The following is a 24,153-nucleotide window of genomic DNA, read 5'->3' as shown; positions in this document are numbered from 1 at the left end:
GAAGCCAACCTTAGAGCAAGAGTGGACATTTGCACTTCCTCTGCACTCTCGTGTACATAACTCACCTTTTATGGACAGGTTAGTGATTGGGGATGAAAAATAGATATTTTATAAAAATGTTAAAAGATGCAGAGGACAGCTCAGTGCAGATAAACTGGCTAAAGCACAGCCCAAAATGGACCTCTACCCTAGGAAAGTCTTGTTAAGCATTTTGTAGGATATTGTTGGTCTGATCCACTTTGAGTTGCTGCCACTCAATGTAACGATTACATCAGACTTCTATTGTCAACAGTTAGAATGCTTGAATGGTACACTGAGAGAAAAGAGGCCTGCTTTGATCAATCGTAAAGGTGTTGTGTTACACCAGGATAATGCACGGCTCCATACAGCAAGGATCACATCTGCAATGATTGAAGAGCGAAACTGGGAACAATTTCCACATCCTCCTTATTCTCTAGACCTTGCCTCATCTGATTATAATCTATTCCGAAGTTTGCAGAACTATCTTGATGGAAATGAGTTTGGAACACATGAAAATGTCAAAATTACACTCTCTACATTATTTTCCTCCAAACCCCAAGAATTTTATAGAAGTGGCATTCAGAAGCTTGTGAATCATTGGCAGGAAGTAATTAATATTAACATAACATACATTATTGATTAAATAACATTAAAAGCGTTTGAAATTCTTTCTCTTTTTCTGATCCTAAAATCAGACATTACTTAAGGGATGATCTGATAGATTTCAAATTGATATTTTAAGATATATAATTTAAAAACACAGTGTAGTGGATACATTGATTGTATATGCTTCTCAGCTGCATTTAATTTGAAAATATTAATTTTCCATAATTGTTACTTTGCAATGCATTTACTGTCATAATCATTTTTTTTTGCAATAGCTGTTTACATAACTCCTATTTGTAATAAGTCAAATGCAAAGTAAACATTTTATGAAGGGCTTCTGCAACAATCATTGTCATACATATCAGTAGATGTGCACTAAAACCATAGAAAATGGATGTCATGATTTTGTTTCCTGGATAATCGTAGAAAAAAAAATTGTTTTCTGGATATATGAAACTTGGTTGCTATATGAATTACATTATACTATGTTAAAATCATTGAAAAGAATTCACTGATGTTGTTTCTCAGTGTATGTACTTGATCTCTATAAGAATATGGTATTATCCAAAAAAAAAACAACATGAAAATTATGCTGTGGTAAGAAACAACAACATAATTTTACATGTTATTGCACTGTTTGTAAAATAATGAACTATTTAAAGTTTGGATCTGTTACATGATTTAACATTTCTCTTCGATAAGAATGCTTCAACTTACATGTGCAATTCTTTAGTGAAGTATTTTGCAAGTGCTTATATTTCTCATATTTTAATGTTTAGTTTAAAATATTTCATATTCATATATGTTAATTTATTTATAAACTGTAATTATACATAAGTTTCACCTCAAAATTAAAAAAATAAATAAAAATACTTATGTATTTCATAGGTTTTTGTGGATGGTTCCCTGTATTTGACAAATGTTCAACTGGTACATGGAGGAAATTATACATGCTATGCTCAGAGGAACAGAGATGTTTTGCAGACTCATGTACTGCATGTCCAAAGTAAGAGGTTCATGAACACATGCATGACATTTTTCTTCTAAACCTTTCTGATAATTTTGAGGAGCTGTTGTGGTGCAAAAATGTAGTCACAGTAGATACAAATAGGTTAAAGTGTCCAAACAACAACTAAGTATAGTACATACAGTTCTGTTTATTTAAATGCCAATTTTACAACAGAAGTAGATGTGTATCAGTATCGTACAGCCAAAACAACCAGCAGGATGCATTATGTGTTAACAGTTAGAGTGGTGGTTTATCAGTTTTCCACTTTTTTTAACTTGGAATATTGTAATTCAAATTATTACATATCTTCAATAGATGTGTTCTACTGAACCATTAGTTCACATATTACACTTCCAGATGATCCATTAAGAAATGTACCTAGTATAAACCTTCAGTATTTATTGAAGTTCTATTTTTTTTCCGAAAATATGGAAACTTTAGCTAATAGAAAAACATATTTAACTTTCACGTATTTTTATCAAGTTTGGTACACTGATAGATCTTCACATCCTACAATTATTTGTCAAATTTAGCCTACATATGAGTCATATGTGCAAAGCTATTCAACAAAAATTCTCAATTTTGACCAAACGTTTTGCTGATGCTTATGCAAAATTTCACATGAGCTACTGGCCTAAGATTTTTTACTACAGCTTCACCTAAAAGTATACTCTGTTAAGTTTGCTTTCACGTGGAATAAAGACGACTAGTTTAGAGCAGGAAAACTTTAGGGTGAAAGTATGAGCAGATGCATACTTTTATTGGTTAGGCCAAACAAACTAGATTAACAGTTTTTAGTGCAGGTTTTCAAATGAATCATACGAGTGGATAGTTTTATTATTCATTGCCAACGTTTGAGAACAAATTTGCTAAATTTTATTAAATTCTCCTTATTAAAAAGCTTTTAATATTATGAGATATTAGCTTAAATAACAATGGTTGTTATTGCTCCACCAAGTGCATGTGTGACAACAAGAAACTGTTAATTTAGATTCCATGGTGTTACTATAAAGGAAGTTATTAACAATGTTTTAGAGAGGAAAACTGCCACCATATATTTTAAGGAATCTGGTTGGTTCTGTAAAATATAAATCTATTTTGAATAATAAGTTAGTGATCCTAAGGATAATGTTGGCCACTATTGAGTATCACTTTCTTACTTGCTGTGGTTTGTTGGTGTGTGTATTGAAATTAAATTCACGAAATTTAATCAAAACACATTAATTGTGAAAACATGTTGTGGCCAAAAAGGATTGAGCAAGCAATTTAAATAAAGAAATAAAAAATTGGCATCAAAACTCGTAATTACACTTATAGCATTGATAACAAATTTACTGCAAATTTTCCTTCATTAGTTTGCTGGAACATGTACTCTGTTTTACCCACCAAAATATCCAAGTTCAACAAAAAATGTGGCCTGGTTAACTAATAAATCAATATTTGCTTTGAAATTCTTACCAATGCTATAAGTGTAGCTTCCAATTTGGCTGAAAATTTGATTTCACTTTCTTAAGTCACACACTCAATTTATGTTGTGTTTAATAAATTAAAAGAAAAACTGGATTTTATTATATTATAATGATTAATACTTTTAAACTGTTTATTTGTTATAATTTTGTTAATAGGTATCAAAACACAACCTCAGTAAAAAAAAAATAACTAGTTGTTAATTGATATAATGGTATTATAGAGTATTACCAAAGAAAGCATTAAACTTCTCCTCTCTATAGATCAATTAAATAGTATTAAAACTGTACTTCAGAACTAGATATGTTATGCACAGTAGTACTCCACATTGTGCATTGAAAATCATACATTTTTTACATTTTGGTACAAACTAAAGATGTGTATCATCAGTATTGTCTTCACTGAAGCAAAAAAGCAGGAATTTGAAGAAAAAGATATTCAGTGATGGCAGTTCTTCATTCTTCAAGGAAATATTAGATATCTGGGTTTGTGAACCCAGTTACAGTGAAGCTTTATGAGGAAAAGGTAAGAGAAAAAAAAAATAAGACAAGGATTACGATGAAAGTAAATCATGCAGGGAACCTTTATCTAAGGCTCACATGGACTTTGAAACTTCTGTTTGTTTGATGTGTTTTGGTGATATTTTCTGTTCAGTATTGATCTTGTTTGTCATTAGTTATTCCTACATTTGTGATACTTAGTGATGACTCATTATCCAAGCAGTGGGTAGTACCTACGTTTGGCGATATCACTATCTGCAAGAGTCACTTAGGGTTTTAGATACTTCAAGACTATACTGTTGCCCCCCCAGTGTCTCAGCAGTATGTCTGTGGACTCACATCACTAAAAACTGGGTTTCAATACCCGTGGTGGGCAGAGCACAGATAGTCTATTGTGTAGCTTTGTGCTTAATTACATACAAACAAACAAACAAAGGTATACTGTTTGGGGTAAGTAATTTCCTGATTCTCTGTTGCTTTTTTCAGTGAAAACACAATAATTTCTGTTGACACAAGTCATAAGATGAGAGAAATATTGCTTAATGAGGAAAGGAAGAGATCAAACTGCTGATGTATTTATTTGTAAAAATTTTAAAACTGTCATTTAAATTATGTAAAGTTCAATAGACCTATGGAGTTTTTTGATATGTGTGTGTATCTTGGTGGTTTAGTTATTATTATGATTTCTCTTATTTGAATTCTGTGTAATTTAAGGTAATTTCTGAGTAACATATTAAGTTGTACTTCTGTAGCCTATGGATGAACATGAATGATTTGTCCATTGAGAGCTTGGTTTTGATTGTTAAATGTATGCAGTTAGATCTTTGAAGGTACTGAAGTGAAATATGGCTTTAATTATGACATTGTTGATGTGTTAATCTAAACTCATACGTATTACTTAGGAATTTTGCTATTCCATTGGCTTCTATTGTGTTTTTGTAGATTTTAATTTGAATATGTTATATTTCGTTTCATTTTCTGCCTGATATTCTACTCAAAAATATGCGCTGAGCTTCCTTGGGGTTATTATTACTTTCCATTTAGAGCACCAAATCTGTATGTGATTGAGGTTATGCCATAAATGCTTGGCTGCTTGCATTAGACTTAATGGTCAGCACCATAGTGCTGTATCATGAACAGTCTGAGAAGTCTTGTGTATGCGACTGTACTTTGTTTGGTATTTTAAATCATTAATGCTTAGGATATAAAGGAGATGCTGGTGACAGAAGCACTCGAGTGCTTCATAACAGAAATAATCAGTTATGTTTCCTTTGATTTTTCATAGGTCAATTATTTAGAAAGTCTGAGATGTATTTCAAATGTAGTTTATGAATGATGGATTTAGCTAATCTATATTTTATTGTCCCAGACTGAGTCAAAGGTCATTTGATCATCAAGGAAAGAAGCTGAAGTGAACATTTGATCTTTACACTCTTTACAGTAGTTTAAGTGAATCAGAGGAAATGATTAACTGTTTGTCTGTCTGTTAAAATGTCTTCTGTCTATATTGCAAATTCATAAGATAGATTTTTGAGAATTTTAAACTTGGTGCAGAAATGCCATAAAACCATTTTTACACCATTCTACTTTTCATGTACAGCTCTACCTGAGGTTCACGTCGTTCCTAAACTTCAGTCTCGTTCTCCTGGAGAACTGGCTGAAATGGAGTGTCATGTGGCTGGTGTACCTACTCCAAAGGTATCCTGGCTGAAGAATGATGATGAATTGAGAATGGAAACCAACAAGTACACTATTGTGGGTAAGTTTTGTTTGAACATGAAGAAGAGTTGAAGAGTGAATACTATAATCATGGAAAGTCTAACTTCATTATTTGTTATAGATCTGGATTGTTTTCGATTGTTCATTATCTCTTATCATACTTTTAAATAACAAAATATTTTGTTTGAATTTTGCTATTCATTTCTCAGTTTTGTATTTTAAAAAATCTTATTACTTTTAAATTTGTAATTGAATTGAAAGGTTTGTTATGTTTGTATTTTTGGATGTTTTTCTTTTCAGTTTTGTATAGTTTTACTTATAAGTGCTTTTCATTTTGGAAAAAAAATTGAAAAGAAGTTAATGAACTAGAGTTTTTCATTGTTCAAAATCTGCATCATAAATGAAAATTTAAATTTATTAATAATAAATAAACCACATAATTTCTGAAAAACAACACATTTCATAGGACAACTCAGAAAGCTACACATCAAATCCCAGGATATAATGGTGAGTTTTGACATCACAGATCTATTTACTAATGTTCCATCCTCAGAAACCCTTCACATCATTAGATAACGACTGCTGAATGACAATTCTCTACCACACAGAACAGATATGAAAATAGATGCCATAATGGAACTGACAACCATTTGCCTACAATCAACCTATTTCCAATACAACAAAGGATTCTACAAACAAACAGATGTTCTAGTCATGGGATCACCACTCTCTCCAATTATAGCAGACATTTTCATGGAAGACTTTTAATAAAGAGCCATTTCGTCCACACCTATAAAACCTAAAACCAAGTTTCTACAGACGTTACATTGATGACACCTTCGTTATTTGGCTCTATGGTCATGAAAACTTACCAGCCTTCTTAGAACATCTCAATTCCATTGACAAAAGAATCTACTTCAGTATGGAAATAAAGGAACAAAACAGTCTGTCGTTTCTTGACATATTCATCAGCAAACAAGCAAGACAAATAACCACAACTGTATACAGAAAACACACCCACATGGACATATACCTACACTTCCAGCCATTTATAGCCTGTACCTTAAGGATCCTTTTGATTTGTGCAGCATTATTGATTTTTGTTTGGGCTTGTTTTCCTTTATTAGAAAATATCATTGGTCAGAGAATTGGGTTTTCTGTTTCTAATAGTCCTTTTTTATTTTATTCTATTTTACTTGTCTGTTGAGTATTAATCTTCTATACATTTATAAAAAAAATAGATATTTTTTAAATGAAAAGTTTAATTTAGAAGAGGTAGATAAGGCAAGAACTAGAGATGGTCTAGTAGTTAGCATGCTGGACTGTGTGTTCAAGAGTTTGAGGTTTATGTACATTTTCCCTGAAAATACAATCACTGTATTTTTTTACCTGAGTATATTGAAAAGTAAACTACATCTGCTGAGGCAGGCAGTGGGAAATAATCTCCACCATTATTTATGGTTACAGACACAATGATTTTAATATTCTTTGCCCATATTCAATTTTGATTGTCTTACCTTTGTGTTTGTTTTTGTTTTTAAACACTTGTTTAATTGAGTTGCGAATTTTAAGAAGTGTAGTAATTTGTCTTTTTGTTATATACATTCTTAAACTGTAATTTACTTTATCTCATCTCAGAAATACCCTAACAAATCTGAATCATGTTTGTCAGAAGTAGTGTATGTTTAAATTTACATATCTTAGGAAATTATCCACAACAAACAAATGTAAATATAACAGTAAAAAGGCATAAATGTAAAAAGTGATTAACTGATTATTTCAGTTTCATAGTAAAAAAAAATTATTTGTACCTATTAATGGTTGTTATACTTTCAAATTCTTGCAACCATTAATCTATCCTATTGTTCAGGTAATGGAACTGCCTTACTAGTTGGCAAGGTAACATACAGTGACACTGGAGCATACATGTGTGTGGCATCCAACCCAGCTGGATCAATGAGGGACATAAGCTCACTTGTTGTTCAAGATCACCCTACTCCAAGTAAGTTGTGGATTGACTAGATGTACCATCTTTTAGAAATTTCCTGAAAAAAATTAATTAATAAAATTTAGTTTTTGAGTTTTTATATGGCCTAATTTAAACTTGATTGCATAGTGAGAAAAGACAAGGTAATGCAAGTTGAACATACTGTTGTTTTATACTTTCGTTGATTTTATTTTTAGATTAATAGAAATTTTCATAATTTTTAAGCTATAAAAATGTATGGCCAACTGGAGAAGTAATGACACAAGAATGACAACGTATTTTAACACACACAATAAATTTAGTCCATGCTTATGTAAATTTGCTTGAGTTAATGAGAATAAATGTTGGAGCTAAACTTATATTGATAACAGTTTAGGAAAGTGATCCATTTATTCAACACAAACTATATGAATTATGTTCTAAGGTATTTTAGGTGATTATCAACTCTTATAAGCCTGAGTTTCAATAATTACTTTACCTTTTCTGTTAGTGTAAAGTTATGCAAAGATTAATATTTTGAAATATTTTCAAATCCTCTTAACAAGCATTCTACATAAAACTAAATAATTAATTCACAGTAGTCTGGATACTATACAAACAAAAACTAAGAGCCATGCCTATTGCCCAAAGCTGGAACACAAAAAGAAAATTAAAATTGTGAAATAGAAGAAACTGTATTTCTGATAAGCACTTACCTCCTAACTCAAAGCTATCTTAAACTTGATATGATCTCTGAGCGTTATTAAATATTTTTTGCTAATAGTGTACCAGTCTGTTATACCCCATTTCAGAACCTGTGCATATCATGTTACCACCCTCCATCAACCACACTGTGCCAAATAAAGTTGGTAAAAGAAGATTAGTACCTATTGGAAACACATTATCAGTGTAGAATTCCAAAACATACCACCTCCTATCACCCAACACTAGAATCTTGTATTTAAAAGGTGGAGAGACCAATGAAGGTACAACTGCATTTAAGTAAGTGGATAATAACTGCCTGAAAAGAAGAGTTGTCCCAGAAGAAAAAAGTAAAACACCTGTTGTATACAGCACTACTTCTACAACATGTATGCTCCTTGCCCAGTAACAAAACATCAATACACATAAGGCAAAATGTATGAGGCAGACACTATACAAGAAGTTATACAACACTTTTCTTTGAAGCAGTGTGGTGTAACTACGATGTGAATCAGTATAGAGAGAATGTACAAAATGTTTAGTGTGTTACTGATAATGGGCCTGAAGAACTGTGTGCCAAAGGAGGAGTCTTGGGGAACACTGAAGGAATTCCACTGATGTCTTGTTGAGAATACTGAAGCAACAAAAGTGATCTTTTGCTTCAAAAACATAAAAAAACAAACAGGGGAAACACTATAAATAAGTAGGGAGATTAAAATTTGTTTTTGATGATTAACAATTGGCCCATTGTCAGTGGATAATGCTGTATTTGTGAAGATGTGTAGTAGGTCATAGTATGTGATATACAAATAATGAGTCATGGTAAGGCACAAGAGAATGTGAGATAGGCACAAATAACTAGGGTTAAAGGGCCATATGGTGTATATGAATAGGCCAAGTGTGGTCCACCTGGATAAGAACACCAGTGAAAATGCCTTACATACGTCTTTAATATCAACAAGTGGGGTTTGCCTGGTCAAAACAGATCTAGGGGAAGTGCCTTGCATATACAATATTGAGACCAAGTGAGGTCCACCCATGCAGGGATAAGACAGATTATGCCAAGTGGGATCTATTTGGTTAAAACCCAGGGGAAGCACTCTGTGTATATAATTAGTCCAACTGTGGTTAGATCTGGGAAAACACCTTGGGGAAGTGCTTTGGATCTGGAATACTGTATTACTGCCTATTCAATAATTATAATGATGACAACCCTTTTCTTGCTGGGTACTTATATTAGTTTGACTCATTTCACTGTACAATCTTACTCAAAAGAAACCTCTGTGGTCCAACAACTCAGTGACTGCAAACTGAAGAGATGAGAGCTTCCATGTTCCACTAAAAGAAAAATGGATGGAGAATATAATTTAAGGAGTCTGGAGAAACAACACACTGGATATTGTGCAATAGGTGTCTATGATTCTCTACCTTGAAAAGCAGAAAGACTGAGAAAATAAGAATCACAAGTCAGTGGAGATATGCAAAAATCCTCATCAGGTTTACTCATGAAGTCCATAAGTAATGGTCCCTTATATAAAATACATTGATAATAAAAGTTTGTTGTGTGTGGGACATTTAGAAATACACAGATTTAGTGCAAATATTTAATACTCAGCATACCTGATTAAGTAACACTTGCTGCTTGATTGGATCCTGAAATATAATGTATATCAACTGAAATAGATACAAAGTAATAACAGATCAACTTAACTTAGTCAAAAGTGAACAGGTGTGTGGAGAATTGACAGAGAAGGAAGACACAGCTCAATTGTGCAGATAATGTGCTATGAAGATATTGGGAGTTGTCTACATACTTCTTTGAATGATCTTATTCAAAGGTTGATGGATTCAAGTAGCTAAGGACACAGATGAGTGATAGATTTAGTGCAATGAAACATTGTGCAGCTAGCAAACTAGCCTGGACAAATCAGAATTTACTAGTATCAGTTGCAAAACCCAGCTAACAATGTAACAATGGATTCAAATTTGAGTACAGGTAGGAAATAGATGGTAAAGAAATAGGAAAAAAATCCAAAACAGCAGCTGCTGTCATAGGAAGGGAGACCAGTTTGAATGAAGGATAACATAAGAGGAATGGTAAAGGATACAGGAATTATTGATGGCATAAACATCAGAATGAACTATGTTTTAGGAGGAGAAGGAAATAGGTCTTCAGGAGAAGATGGTACAAGGAAGACATAGATGGGTTCAAAGAAAGAATCACACAGGATATGGAGAGCAACACTGAAATCCCAATCTGGAAGAACATGGCAAAAGAAATTGAAAAATTGGGAGAAATGTGTTTGACAGAGCAGCCTGACAATTAGCAACTGTTGACATGGAGAAACTTTGAACAAACAACCAGCTAAAGAACTGGGACAGATGAGGAACAGAAGTAAAGTAAAAATGGAAGCCACAGTAAAAGGATCATGATCAGGAGGTAGAATAATGACTGGTACACAAATAATGAGAAGGGATGAATGGTTTGGGTAAGGAAAGATACTACACAAGTCTCTGTGCTGAGACAACACACCAAACAAAAGCCATGCATGAAGGTGGAATTTGGGGACATTTGGATGAAATACATCTGACCACAGTTGTTTGAAGGTTGATCTGAACAGAGGTAAAGATGAAGACAGGGGCTGCTGCTCCAGTGGGGGCCATAGAAGAGGGAACCATGTCTGAGCCAGTCTATAGAGAGCAACTAGCAAAACAAGATAAGAAATGGTCTGGATGATAGAAATGACCCTGGAAATTAATGTGAAAGGAGGGTAGCATATAGATGAAGGTTTCTCCAGTTGTGACTGAATGCATCCACTCCAAGAGCTGAGGAGTGTGGAACAGGAGACCAAAATTCAGATAGTGTGGCACTCCAGTGAGTGGCAGACACATCTATATGTGTTGTTTCTAAGTGAGACCATGCTCGCTTGAATAATTGAGGATGAAAAATCACTTTGTAGAAGGAGCTTGATTTGGACAAGACAAGCATAAATCTAACAACATGACAAGCTAGGATAGTTAAATTCTGTAATTGTGGACCCAGAATAGGAGATCAAGTATATGAAATCAAAGAAATTTCTTTGTTCCTCCCTTGTTTGGTGATATAGCTGATAACTGTGGAGTTGTTGATATAGCCCAATTACCAGCAAAAAATCTCAAGAGGTTGATATGGAATATACTTCTCATGACTGATCAATGCCTTAAAGTTTCTCTGGATTCAAGGGAAACTCTGCATCCTGCCAAAGAAGCATCTGTGAATAGATGAGCATCATGATAAAGCAAAGGAATTGAAAATCCCAATGTAGTCATTTCTCTGTTGAGTAACTGTGTGAGGTTGGCCCTGACCCCAGTAGGGGTTGTGTGTGTGACAGGATGACCCAAGGGATCATGGAAGAAATTTTGCTGGTACAGAAACATCCACTGAAGAGAGCATGTGTGCTTGATCTTAAGGAATGAGAGTTTCCAAGGGAGCTCAGATCCTCAAAAGAGATAAAACACCTTGCACAGTGAGAGGAGGCAAATGTAGTGCCTTCATGACTGCCCTCTCCATATCCCTGAGCTACAGTTGAGAAGACTGTGCATGAATGAAATGAGAATTAAAGACTTCTTCAACTTAATAAGAAACCACACATGAGCAGCTTTTTGAAAACGTAATCAGGTATGAGAGACTCACTGTGCAAATTAGTGAATTACTCAACAGAACACATAACGAGATAACGAGATGAAGCTAGACCAAATGGCACATGATCCTGGGGATATGGGAATATGAAAATAGTCTTCTGTCACATAAGTTTTTTTTTCACAGGGCAAAAACACACAGAAGAGAGATAGGACTCCAAGGAAAACTGAAGTGTCTCCAGAATAGTATTAATCTAGGACAGATCTATGATGGATCTCCTGTCTTTCTGGGAAAACAAATAGATGGAAGTTAAATCCTGGATGAAAGAGTACAACCTGTTCAATAACTTCTTTATTTAGGAGGTCCTGATTCAGCAAGATGACTGGATAAGGCATTATTTTGAGGAGGAGAGAAATAAACTAGAGAAAAGAATGGGGGAGGACTTTAATTGAAGGCAAAGACCCTCTAACAGAACCCATAGACACAACAGATTTCCCACAAAGATATAATAAACAACTGAAAACTGTAGTATAGCATCTTCCAACTATCATGGCAAACGCATTCTGTCACCCATACCATTGATCATGGGAGAATGGGAAAAGTAAAAATAAGGATAGGAATGCCTCTAATAAGGTACCTCACAGAGGGAGGAGAGAATATGGGTGCTGGAAATCCAGAAAGAGAGTCAAGCCTCACCAGTGGATGAAACTTTGTTTCCATAACTTTGTGGATGAAAATACTGTTCTGTTCTGAATTGAAATGGTGTTTCAGAGACCATTGCTACTGTAAATGCTCTGCTGTATGAAAATTTTCATGTTCATGAGAAACAGTGAAGGCTTCCTCATTCAAAATGTTATTTCACAGATTTTTTTGTTTGAGTTTTTATCTTCAGTAAAAAATTAATACCATATTTTTCCAACTAGAAGTCTACTTCAAATTATCAGGGATTAGCCATAAATCAAATATGAAAGTGATTAACACGGTGACAGGATTTATAGTTGTTATATCAAACTGCTACAATAGCTTATGCAAGTAGTTATAAAGGTGTAATTAACTCTCTGTATATGTATCTGTACAGTTTATAGTATCACAAGTTTCGGTCTAATTGTTACAGTACTTTGCTTGTATATTTTATAATATGTTAATTCTTAATTTCAACTACAAATAGGAAGTGCTTGGTTTTATTACCTACTGAACCATATTTTATATGTTATTTTTCATCTACAAATAAAATGGCAGTTTTACAAAAACAAAGTTAAAAGGGAATTAAACAATTCTATTTATGTGACAACAAAATTATTATTTCATTTAAAATTATAAATTTTAATGACAGCATTTACTTGCTTTCCATTTCTAGATATTGTTTTAATAAGTTCGTAAGAGCTTGTTTCAAAGTGAATGTTAAGTATTTAAAGGCTAATTAAAGAGTATTAGCAGGGTTCATGAATCTTACCATAATTTTTATTTTCAGCTGCTCCATTTGAAGAAAAACGTTTCTTTGTTTTCCATGACTGGGGTGTATCTGTATATGATCCAGAAAACTGTAGGCTGTATCACCAGATACAGAGTACAGACATAATTCCTGGTACCCAGGAATATGTATGTGGTGACCGAGGCATCAACTGTTCTTGGGGAAGTGCTATAAACGTAGCAAACCGTTATGTTTATGTCTCTCAGCCTACAAAAGATAGAATTTTAATCATCTCCAGAGTTCAAATGGTAGTTGTAGATGTATGTATATATTTTCTTTCTATGTTTTTGTATTATTCAGGCTTACCACACTTTTTTTTATACCAAATAAATGCTTTTACACTGAAATGAAGATGAAAAATTTCAAAAGATTTTAACCCACTCACTGCAGTTGGAACATATCTTTCCAACTACACTGGGAAATACATGTCCCGCACCTACTGAAAGAGTTAAACTACAGTAATTTTCAGTGGTGGCACCAGGATATTTTTATTGGGGGGGGAGGCTCAGGGGAGGCTGAGGTAAACTGTGGAGGGGCTTCCCAAAATGTCATCAATATGAAGTATAGATGGTAAATTATAATAATGTAAATAATACCAAGGTACATTTCAGAAAGGTGTGCTATTTTGAACTGCATTTTCAATACAGTTTTCATTGGAAATTCATACTCTGATTAATAATTCATTATTACAAATTAGAAATAATCTGTTTATGAAAATATATATGTAAAAGAGGAAGCTCACCTAAATTCCACCAAAGGTAATACATAATATTAAAGAAAATTAAGATTAGCTTAGATTGAACATTTAATATACCATTAAGAGTAAAGCTACAAATCAAAAGAAATATAACATGAAGACATAGTTTACATAGCAGAAACGAATTATCCCATGTGAAGTTAATACACTCTGAGGAAAAGTAAGGTCACTATCAAGCTAACTATCTTTCATCTTGTTGTGTTTATAGTCAATATTACTTCAAAACAGTGCACCTGTTCTGGTGATTGGCAGCAAATGTGTCTATAACAGTATCAATATCGAGTTGTTTTGCCCTCCTGGAGTTTACTGATATGACAGCAAGATTGCTGATGCAGTTGTTACCACTGCTGTTGCACAAGTATGTCTTGAGAAGCTTCAGACATAAGAAACTTCTCTCACAGGCAGCTGAAGTGACAGGCAGGGTCACAGTGATGCATACAAGTTTGTAGAGATCCATGAAGGCATCCTTGTATGGCTCCAGCATGGTTGCAAACTCCATTGGTGTGGATACTTCCTGGCAATTAGTTGGTTCAACTGGTGGGCCTCCACTGCGAGGTCATCCTCTGCCACACCATAGTTTGCTGCCATTCCTAAGAGTGCTTGCTTGCCCAGAAATGTGGAGTGTTTGAGGTTCAATGCAGTTGCACCCATCACAACACTGCAGGCATCAGAGGAGAATCTTATATTCAGCTCGTTGAGAATCCTGTCTATGATGGCATAGAAAGTGTGTCTCCTGGCATTCGGTGTTGGTTCATCTCTTTGGCCAGTACTAGATGTGATTATGAATTTGTCCAGGTGTCTGGGGGCAGATTGCTGTCCACCTTGACGCACCATCTCGGTGCGTATTCCCACTTTCTTACATATATCCTCGCCAGTTTAGACCTATACACAATACACTTATACATGCATGTATGTTTTACTTTTCAATAAAAGATAAATGAAATTAATGGGTAAAAACCTGTGAAACCTTCAGTTTATCAAGTAAAATCCCTGATGATCTGTTGTAACTTGAAATCAACATGGTTATCTAATCTTTGTGAAAGCTCAAGATAGAATGGCATTACACAGGGAGCGGCAATACAGCACATGAATTTCAGTGCATTCAGTACGTTGCTATGGGACACATGACACAATAGATATCATCAGGTAAAAAAATCCTAGAACTTACTAAGCTTTACCTTTTGATTGTACACAACATGCACCAGACAGTTGGTTAAAGAGAGGATTTTTATATTGTAGCAGTTGCTGAAATCTAAGTTGTATATTCATTTCAAGCAAAATCATTTTGTTTATATTACAATTTAAATATTTTATTGTTTTTTTCTTGAATTTCATACAAAGCTACAAGAGGGCTATCTGCACTTGCAGTCCTGAATTTAACAGTGTAAGACTAGAGGGAAAACACCTAGTCATCACAACTTGCTGTCCACTTTTGGGTTACTCTTTTACCAATGAATAATGGGATGAAACTCTCATATTATAATACTCCTATGGCTGAAAGGGCAAGCATGCTTGGTGTGACAGAGATTTGAACCCACGACCCTTAAATTACAAGTCAAGAGCCCTAACCACCTGGCCGTGCCTGGTCAAATATTTAACACAAAGGCTTAATTATTTATTTAGTAATGTGTTACAGTCCTTTACATCAAGCTGATATTTTATATAACAAAAGAGCATATTTTAAAATATACTGACTTTTAAATTGTAGCTGGAAGATGAAAACAGTCGTTATTCCATTGTTGTTTCCTTTTTCAGAACTTAGGAATCATTGTTTATTTCTTTAGAAGTGTACATTATTCTTTACTTCATTCTTGAAGAAGGAAGGACACATCACCAAAATTATTCATGTTACTGATATTTTCAACATCTAATTTATCATTTTACATGGGTTACTTTTCCTTTAAAATAATGTGCATATTTCATTTCTGTTGCTGTATTTTATTACTCAAATTTATCTTTTACTGATCGTCATCAATTACTCTTTTAGGTGGTTGTTACAGATAAATATCCAGTAGATGTGCATTATGTCCCTCACCTTGACCAAGTCTGGCTTACTTGCTGGAGAGGTCCAGAGGACCAAGGAGCCAAAACAATTCAAATTATTCGTGATGCCAGTCAAAAAAGGAAACACCATACTGTTCATCCCGAACCAGTAAACGGTCACTTTGACTTAGTAAGTCTGAGCCTACATATATAAAATGTTTTAAAAAAACAAAATTTAAAAGAATAGTTTACCCAATTAATTAATTATCTGGCTTGAATTTATTTCTGTATACACTTAATTTAATATTCTTTTTTTTTATTTTAATTAATGAGAACAGTCAGTTTTCAGAAAAGATTATGTACCGTTTGTTTTTAAGCCCAACATCTTTTTTTACAAAATGATTTGTTAGAAAAACATTTCTTTTTTATTTAGAAGCTATTGCTCATGTGTTTTTTAAATGTTAGATCATTTTTCAAGATCCATAACACAATGTTATTTTCATGATTAGTTGCACATCTCAACATATAAATGTCTTTATTGGGACTGTACATAAGAGCTGCAAGTTAAGTAAACAAATTTGTTTGAATAATCTTTTTTTCACATCAAGTTAAAATGTTGTTAGTTTGTGAAAGATTATTAAAAATAAAAAAACAGATCTATTTTTTGCTATATCAGTTTTTATGTCATCTGCTTTCTATTACAGAACCAAAAAATAAAGTAGTTGTAAGTTGGTTTTAATATCTAGACAGTCATTCTCATAATATTAAATGTTGTTTCTAATACAGGTGAATGAATTATTCATCCCTCTCACCCAAGATCTTCGACATCCATGGAAATATGGTTTTGTAGTTCATACCAATCAGCGTGGTATGTACAAACTACATCTAAAAGGGATGAAGTATGTGAAAACTGTAGACTTAACTCCTTACAACTGTGAACCTCACAATGCAGCTTTTGCTGCTCTTGGTAAGAAAAGGTTTAGATAACTAATTCCAAAATTCATATGTTTGTCAAGTATAGTTCAATATAAAACAGCTTACACAAATCTATTTTCTTTTGAAAACTGAAGAATAAATGCAGTAATCATGATTTCTTCACAGCATTATGGATGTTTTTGGTAATAAGCTTATACATTATATATTACTGATACTGATATTTAAAATCTACAATAATGATGTGCTATTGCTATGAAAGGTATTAGTTTAAAGTGGTATCTGGTGAACTGTGTATTAAATTTTGAAGCTGCAGTATGAACTCATTTTAACTAGACAAATAAAGTTAAAGTATTCTACAATCACTTAATCCAACAAATGATAGCCCTAATTTTTCAGGGGTATAACAAAACGAAATCTGTTCCAACATGGCCGTAATCGTAAACTAAATTAGGTTTATACTGCAGGGGCATGGTAAGTTGTGAGCTGTGAATTCTGTGTGACCATGAATTCCTACAAATTTCAAATGTTCTGCTTTGTTTTTTATCATAAAAACGTACAAAATATTTTGTGGTCTAACATACTAACTAAAAAGGCTTACTTTTGGTAAGTTTTGCAAGTTCTCCTAACAGGTTTTCCTTATAATTTCAAGCATAACAGTGGGTTAATCATCAGCTTACTGCCATTACTGCAGTAAAGCTTCATTTTGAAATTCTTCAGATTCTGAATAAAGTGAAGCAACACTTTCTTCCCCAGAATATTTTTCAACTTCATCAAAATCACTTTCTTCACTTTCTGATCCACTGTATTCTTCTACATTTGCTATATCTTCTTCTCCCAACCCTTATATCTTGACTTCAACAGTTAAAACAAGATGTTTAATAGAACCAGTATTAGTAGTATTTTTCTTTTTTTCCTTAACTACAGTAAACAATTGTAATTAACTAAGGTTGGTTGTTTTTCAAACTGCTTATGGAATGTACTCCAAATTCTAAAAACTATTCTTGGCACAGAGCTTTACAGCTTTCCTGAATATTTTAAGGAAAATGTTTTGTGATGTGTTTAAAATAAAATGTGATAGATGTAAGTACAAACAAGAAAACAAGAACCAAAACACTCACAATGCAAAACACACAGTTTGAATAATATAGACTTATGGCAACAAAAGCTTATAGTAAAGGAATAAGTTACTTTATGTGATCTGTGATGACTAATATAGATTTGTAGTATAGTGGGATACAAATCCACATTTGATGACATACATAGGATTAAAGCACAAATATTTTGATGTGCACAACTAAGCACAGTACTTCGTTGTAAAAGTTGAATTTTAAACTTAAGTGCATAAGACTTTTTAAAGGTTTGTAAGGCTTTATGGTCTTTACAGATAAAAAGAAAATTGTATAGAAAACAGATAAGAGCCAAAGTCTTTCATGTTATATATACCAGCTAAACACCAATTTATTTTTTACCTTAAACTTACTGTTAACTTATATAGGAGGATATGTTATTTTGGAATGCATTGAACCAATCACCCATCAACCTACTGGGCAGCTTGTATTGGACTATCTCACTGATACTGTCATATCCCATAAGGTTAACCTGTTTGGTCAACCTCATATTTCTCCAGACTCCCGCTATATTGTGACTTTAGAAAGAACCAACACTAGTGTCATAATCATTGCCCAAGAAGTAACAGAACAAGGTAAGTACAGTGCTAAGAAAAACAAATTACAAAAGTAATTATATTTGTGTACATAAGAAACAACATTGAAGAACGACAATACTGTAGGTTACTACAAAATAATCAAAAATAATCCAGAAGTTTGACATTTTATGTCTATAATATGCTAGTTATAATAATGTATGTAACTTATTTGAGTAAAATATTATATGATTAATATTGTTTGTGTACCTTGAGCTTTACAGTTAATATTGAATCTCCAAGTTTATTTGTAGGAACAAAGCATGTTATTACCAGAATACTACAACTATTAAAGAATAGAATTCTTGCAGTTAACTATAATTATCTCCAATGTCATGAAAATATTAAGAATATTTATGTACATTAATAAAACTTAATATAAATAGCTACAGATATTTGCACAAAAGTATGTACTTGTGTGTGATCTGGATAAAAAAACTAACCTTATACTTTTCAGTTCTTTCTGTACATGTTTGAAATTACTGAAAAATGGCTTGAAATATTCTCAAAGATTAATCTCATAATTCAGGAAAACTGATAACAAATAAACTGCTTCATTATATATATAACATTTGCAAAATATATATTAAAAAAATAAGAAGTAGTGGGCTATGACACAACAGTAGCTTTTTTTATTATTGAATACTTGGTAGTTTTGAAATTATCATGTGTAATTCTAAACCTTCACTTTGCTTATAAGCAGTGGGAAGACCTAGGGTATAGAAATTTAAAAAACAATCCTTTTAACACATGAGGTTTCATGTTATTTATTATAGGTTTTATATTATTTAACCAGTTTTTACCTTGTCAAAAAGTAAGTGGTCAGTTGATCAGTAAGTTGACAGATGTGGCAACCCTGCCTTCTCAAACTGTTTAGATTTCTGGAAGGACCTGAAATGGTAAACATGTTTCAATGAGCTTAAGAAATAAAGAAACCTAGTACAAAATATTTTTATTCAACAAAACACTTTAAAATGGTTTAAATATATGTGTGCTTGTGTGTGTACTTATGAAATACCTTATCTTTAGCTTTTATATGTATGCTAAACAATTTAAATTTCATGCAAAATACATGTGTTATTTTTCATAGAATAGATTTTATGTTCTCACGCATCAGAGTTTAAAATCTCTGTACAGGCTTACAGTTTTTATTTGATGTGAAGACAACTCTCCATATCAGTGACATCACCTACTTTCCATCACGCACCACACAAAGCTATGACTTGTATGCCAGTTCCTCTAATAAGGAAGACATTCTGTTTGTCGACCTTGCTAATGGAAAGGTGGAAATGATCACTGGTATTGGACAAGCAATGGATCCAGGTGTAGCAGAATGGAAAAACACAAACCGACCAATGTCCAGTGCAGGCATCTTTGGCACATACATGGTAACCACTGCCAATGAAGCAATTTTTGTACTGAATGGTAAAACAAGAACTGTTAACTGTGAAATTGGAAATATTGTCCATTCTAGAATGGTAGTTTGGGTGAAATCACCTTGAAATCACTTGCAGATGGGATTGTTTTTTTCATTTGAAATAAGATATAATTGGATAGTATTGTGGCCTACCTGTCTACTTAACTTAGCAGGACCTGCTAACAGCAATTGTTTTGGCAAAATATCATTTACATAAAATAGTATGTGATAAGTTTTTCCTGTCTTTAATGCTTCAGTTTATATTCACAAGGATGCAAGCCAGTAATGGGAAAACTGAAATACTTTCAAGTCAGTATTTGACATATTAAGAGTTTAAAAATTACTAAAAGAAAATAAATCTAGTCAGAAGTTTCTTATCTGTAAAAATACTGTAGTTGTATGTTATTATTTTGATTATTAGTGACTTCTTTTTAATGCATGTAGATGTAGTCATTTCTGAAATTTCATCATAATGAAGTAGGCTTTAAGAAAAATTTAAATTAGAAAAACCTTTTGTAAAGTTGCATATAAGGCATAGATGGCTTGCCCATATAGATAAGTGTCAGACTGATATAAGAACTTGTGTTTTTAGAATGTGTGAAACAATATCAAGCATCACATGACAAGATAACTTCGGAAAAAATATTTATTTGTACAAGTATCTTTACATTCTGTATAAAATACTTCAACAACTTGTATGTTTGTTAAAATTTATGTTTTGGTTCTCAAAGCTAAGTGTGTTATATCTTTTTCTATGTAGTTTGAACAGTTGTCAGAGATAATGAAAATTACTTATTGGTGCCTGTAATCTTCTCATTTTCACATGTCTGGTTCAGATTTCTCCCAAAATACTTTTTTCATCTACATGCCATAACACTGCTCGTTTTTTTAAACAAGTTTTGTAAAGCATCCATGTAGTATGAAGTATACACCAACACCCATTTACACTTAAATTTGTAGTCAAGATTCTTTTTCTCACTGAAGAATTTAGTATTTATGGAAAATACTGTCATTCCTTTTTAACTTTTGAGCCATATAGTTTTAAATATATTGACAATTATGCATTTTCTACATTTTCTTTTAGAGTTCATCAGTTAAATTGATAGTGTAATTTGAATTATATCTATTGTGGTATTAAACAACATCATGTCAACGTCAAGTCTATAGAATATTTTCACATTTTTGCTAAGAATATAACATAATTTACTTTAAAGATTTTTCAAATAATTCACTCCAGTATGACAACAAGTGATACTGATTTAGTAGTATTGTAGTGTAGTAATAATTTCTATTAACTGATAACTTAACTGTTTAATTCATATACAAGATGTAGTTTGCAAGTTTTTTATGTCCATGAAGCACATATAGGTTTAATTATAAACTTAAAAATGTTATAAACATGAAAATACAGTTAAATGTATATAGTAGTGTTATCAGTATGTCAGTATTATCTATGATCACAGCTCAAAGAAAAAGAATAGCTTGGTTTTCTCAAGCTATTCAAATTCTGACATTTTTCTTGCTATTTTTTGTGATTTCTGAATTGAAAAGTACACAGTAAAGTGTGTCTTAATGAATTACATCCACTTCACTCATACTCAGAAGCAATGTATCCTTAAACTGTTAAATTACATTTACATCTAGTTACTCTATACATCAAATGGAATGAATTCAGAAAAAGTTTCTAAACTTATCACATCAATTACTTAATTAAAAATTTTTTATACTTTAGACACATATTTGTCATTTATATTATTCAACACCAAGAGCAGCTAACATTAGTGCAGAGTAGGGGACTGAAACATAAATTAGGTGACATCAGTGGAATTTTTTTACTTGTAAATTTAGCATCAACTACTGTTTAAATGTGTGAGAAAAACAGTATTTTATGGAGTTTTAACACCAGGAAGATACTGACTGATATTCTTTTCTGTATGTTGGGATTTAAAATAATCCTTTGGTAAATGTTAGAAATTCACTGCTTTACCTTCTGCATGTGCTTTAAAAGAGTAAAATATAACGTTTCACTTATTTATCTTGCATATTACTATATAAGGAACTACGTATGCATCTTTATCTTTAAATACAGGCTTGTATCAAAATGTTGTGTTGATTTATAAAGTTAACCTATCAAAAAATAAAAGACACATACAGTACTTAATTATTGATAATAATAATAAATTGATTGTATGCAATTAAGAGAATTCATAAAATAAAATATTAATATGAAACCTGACTGACAGTAATTTTCATTTAGATAATTTGCAACTTGCAAATCCAAGGAACATAGAAATAAACTGAACATGTTAGCTGAATGTACTAAGCCAGATAAGTTTTACATAACATAGCTATCACTTAAACACTGTGTGTTATACATAGATGTACTTCATCTTGTTACTTTATTATAAAACATTTTATTTTGAAACAAGTATTGGTTTTAGGTTTAATGCCTAAAGATAAAAACTAATATAAAAGCTTAATATTGCTAAAATGTTACAAGAGTGATTATTTTGTTCAAATCTCTCCCAAATAAAATTATTTAATCTTTCTCATGAGCTTGAAAAATATTCCTTGTAAACGTAAATTCTCCATAATGTTGGACCAACTTAGGGATATATCATTCTAAATCATCCAAGAAATAAGCTGAGAGAATGCGAGATACAAAAAAATTGTGATTTTCATTTCCTGTGACACTTTAAGTTGGATCGAAAAAATTTCAATAAAGCTGGTATTTCCAAAAAACTTCTAAGGACAATTTTATTATATAATCTTATGTGTGAAGAGGAAAGTTGGTATTATTTATATTAAAATTAATTTTGAATATTCACCCACCATCCAGCAAGTAACAAAATTCTTTGAACATTAGGGCATTCATGTTAAGTCCTATAATTTTGTGGTGTAACATAGTAATTCTTTCTAGGTAGTGGGAATCGTGCCACACTTCTCCTTCTAAAGACTCTTTGATATATTTACAGATGCTTAAAATGAGACTAACCTAAATATATATTTTTTAAATTGTCATCCCTCCTACGGCCAAACCAAAGGTAGAAATGTAAAAAGTGTGTATGCCACCAGATAAGTATCTATTTTGAATTAATTTTCACTTAATAAACTTCAACTTATCTTTAGGTATTACACATGAATTCCATTTTACAATCCAGGTGGATTGTTTGATAAAACAAGACATCTTTCTTATACAGGAGAAATGTGGTTTATTCAGAGCTCAAATTTCAGAAAACAATTTCAAAAAAAAGCAATAGAGAATAAAAAAAATGTGGTTGTTTAAGTAAACAGCACTACAGAATTTCCTAACTACCTTAACTCTGAACAGTGACAGAAACAAAACAAAGGTGATGCTGCAATGCTTCTACTTCATAACAAATATGTCTGGTAGGTTAAAATCTAAAGCATATCAGACCATACAAGACATAGTCAACAAGTGCATAAACCAAACCTGTGAACACCACCACCACACAAACTATAATAACACATTTATGAAAAAAGAGAAAGTGTTTTGAAGCAACAGAAATGTCCCTCTTCACTATATAACAACCATTGTGAATTCACATTTAAGTCATTCATTCTTACAAAAAAAAGCTTTAACTTTGAATTAAATATACAAAACCAACAAAAAAAAAGACAGAAACACCATCTTTAGCACCCAAAAAATGAAAGGTACTTCCTGTAAGGGTAATCATATGCTTGAATGTAGAAGTTTGAAGGATCATGGGCAATCTGGAAATTTCTTAAACACAGGTTAAAACAAGTGAGAGCACCAGACACCGAGAAAAATTATTTAGCAAGGTATCAATAATCGATCAACTAGTCAGAAGAGTAGTGACACAGAAGTTTCAACAACATAAATAATTGCAGGAATCTCAGCAAATTTTCAAGCATTAGTAGAAACATAAATGGAAGAAGTAATTGTTACAAGCACATTTGTAAGAAGGCAAAATGAAATCATGGACAAAATAAAATGATGTGAAAAATGCAATAATTAAGATAGTCACCACAATATCCATTACCCACTGAAAAAACACAAAACAAACTACATAGTAGGGGTTCCAACAGTGAAACTATGATAAAAAAAGAGTGCATTACACAGGTCTCATTCTCAACATATATAAGTACTTTTGGATGAATATATCTTGTAATGGAAGAGATCTTCATTAAACAAAATTAGGTAGACAAGTGACTTGTGTATTTAAAATGAGCCTTCATGTATAAATGATGATTCTTTTTTTACACACACGAGGGTGGTTAGAGATATCTTGGTCT

At 32.4% G+C, this 24,153-nt stretch overlaps 1 protein-coding gene across 4 annotated transcripts in view; it reads left to right on the top strand.

The window, feature by feature from the left end:
• The window catches only part of LOC143234071 (follistatin-related protein 5-like), a 97,839-nt gene extending 75,733 nt beyond the window's left edge, over positions 1–22,106 (top strand). For all 4 annotated transcript variants that reach the window (XM_076471117.1, XM_076471116.1, XM_076471114.1 and 1 more), the window contains 8 exons: positions 1,516–1,633; positions 5,204–5,362; positions 7,193–7,324; positions 13,081–13,340; positions 15,825–16,010; positions 16,607–16,787; positions 18,252–18,458; positions 19,596–22,106. In XM_076471117.1, coding sequence (XP_076327232.1) covers positions 1,516–1,633; positions 5,204–5,362; positions 7,193–7,324; positions 13,081–13,340; positions 15,825–16,010; positions 16,607–16,787; positions 18,252–18,458; positions 19,596–19,960 — 1,608 coding nt within the window. In that variant the 3' untranslated portion in view covers positions 19,961–22,106. The remainder of the gene's footprint in view (positions 1–1,515; positions 1,634–5,203; positions 5,363–7,192; positions 7,325–13,080; positions 13,341–15,824; positions 16,011–16,606; positions 16,788–18,251; positions 18,459–19,595) is intronic.
• Positions 22,107–24,153: the final 2,047 nt, after the last annotated feature.

Source organism: Tachypleus tridentatus, chromosome 12 (genome assembly GCF_004210375.1).
Source record: "Tachypleus tridentatus isolate NWPU-2018 chromosome 12, ASM421037v1, whole genome shotgun sequence".
NCBI lineage: Eukaryota > Metazoa > Arthropoda > Merostomata > Xiphosura > Limulidae > Tachypleus > Tachypleus tridentatus.
The sequence above is the reverse complement of the archived record's forward strand: the minus strand, read 5'-3'. Positions and strand labels throughout refer to the sequence as shown.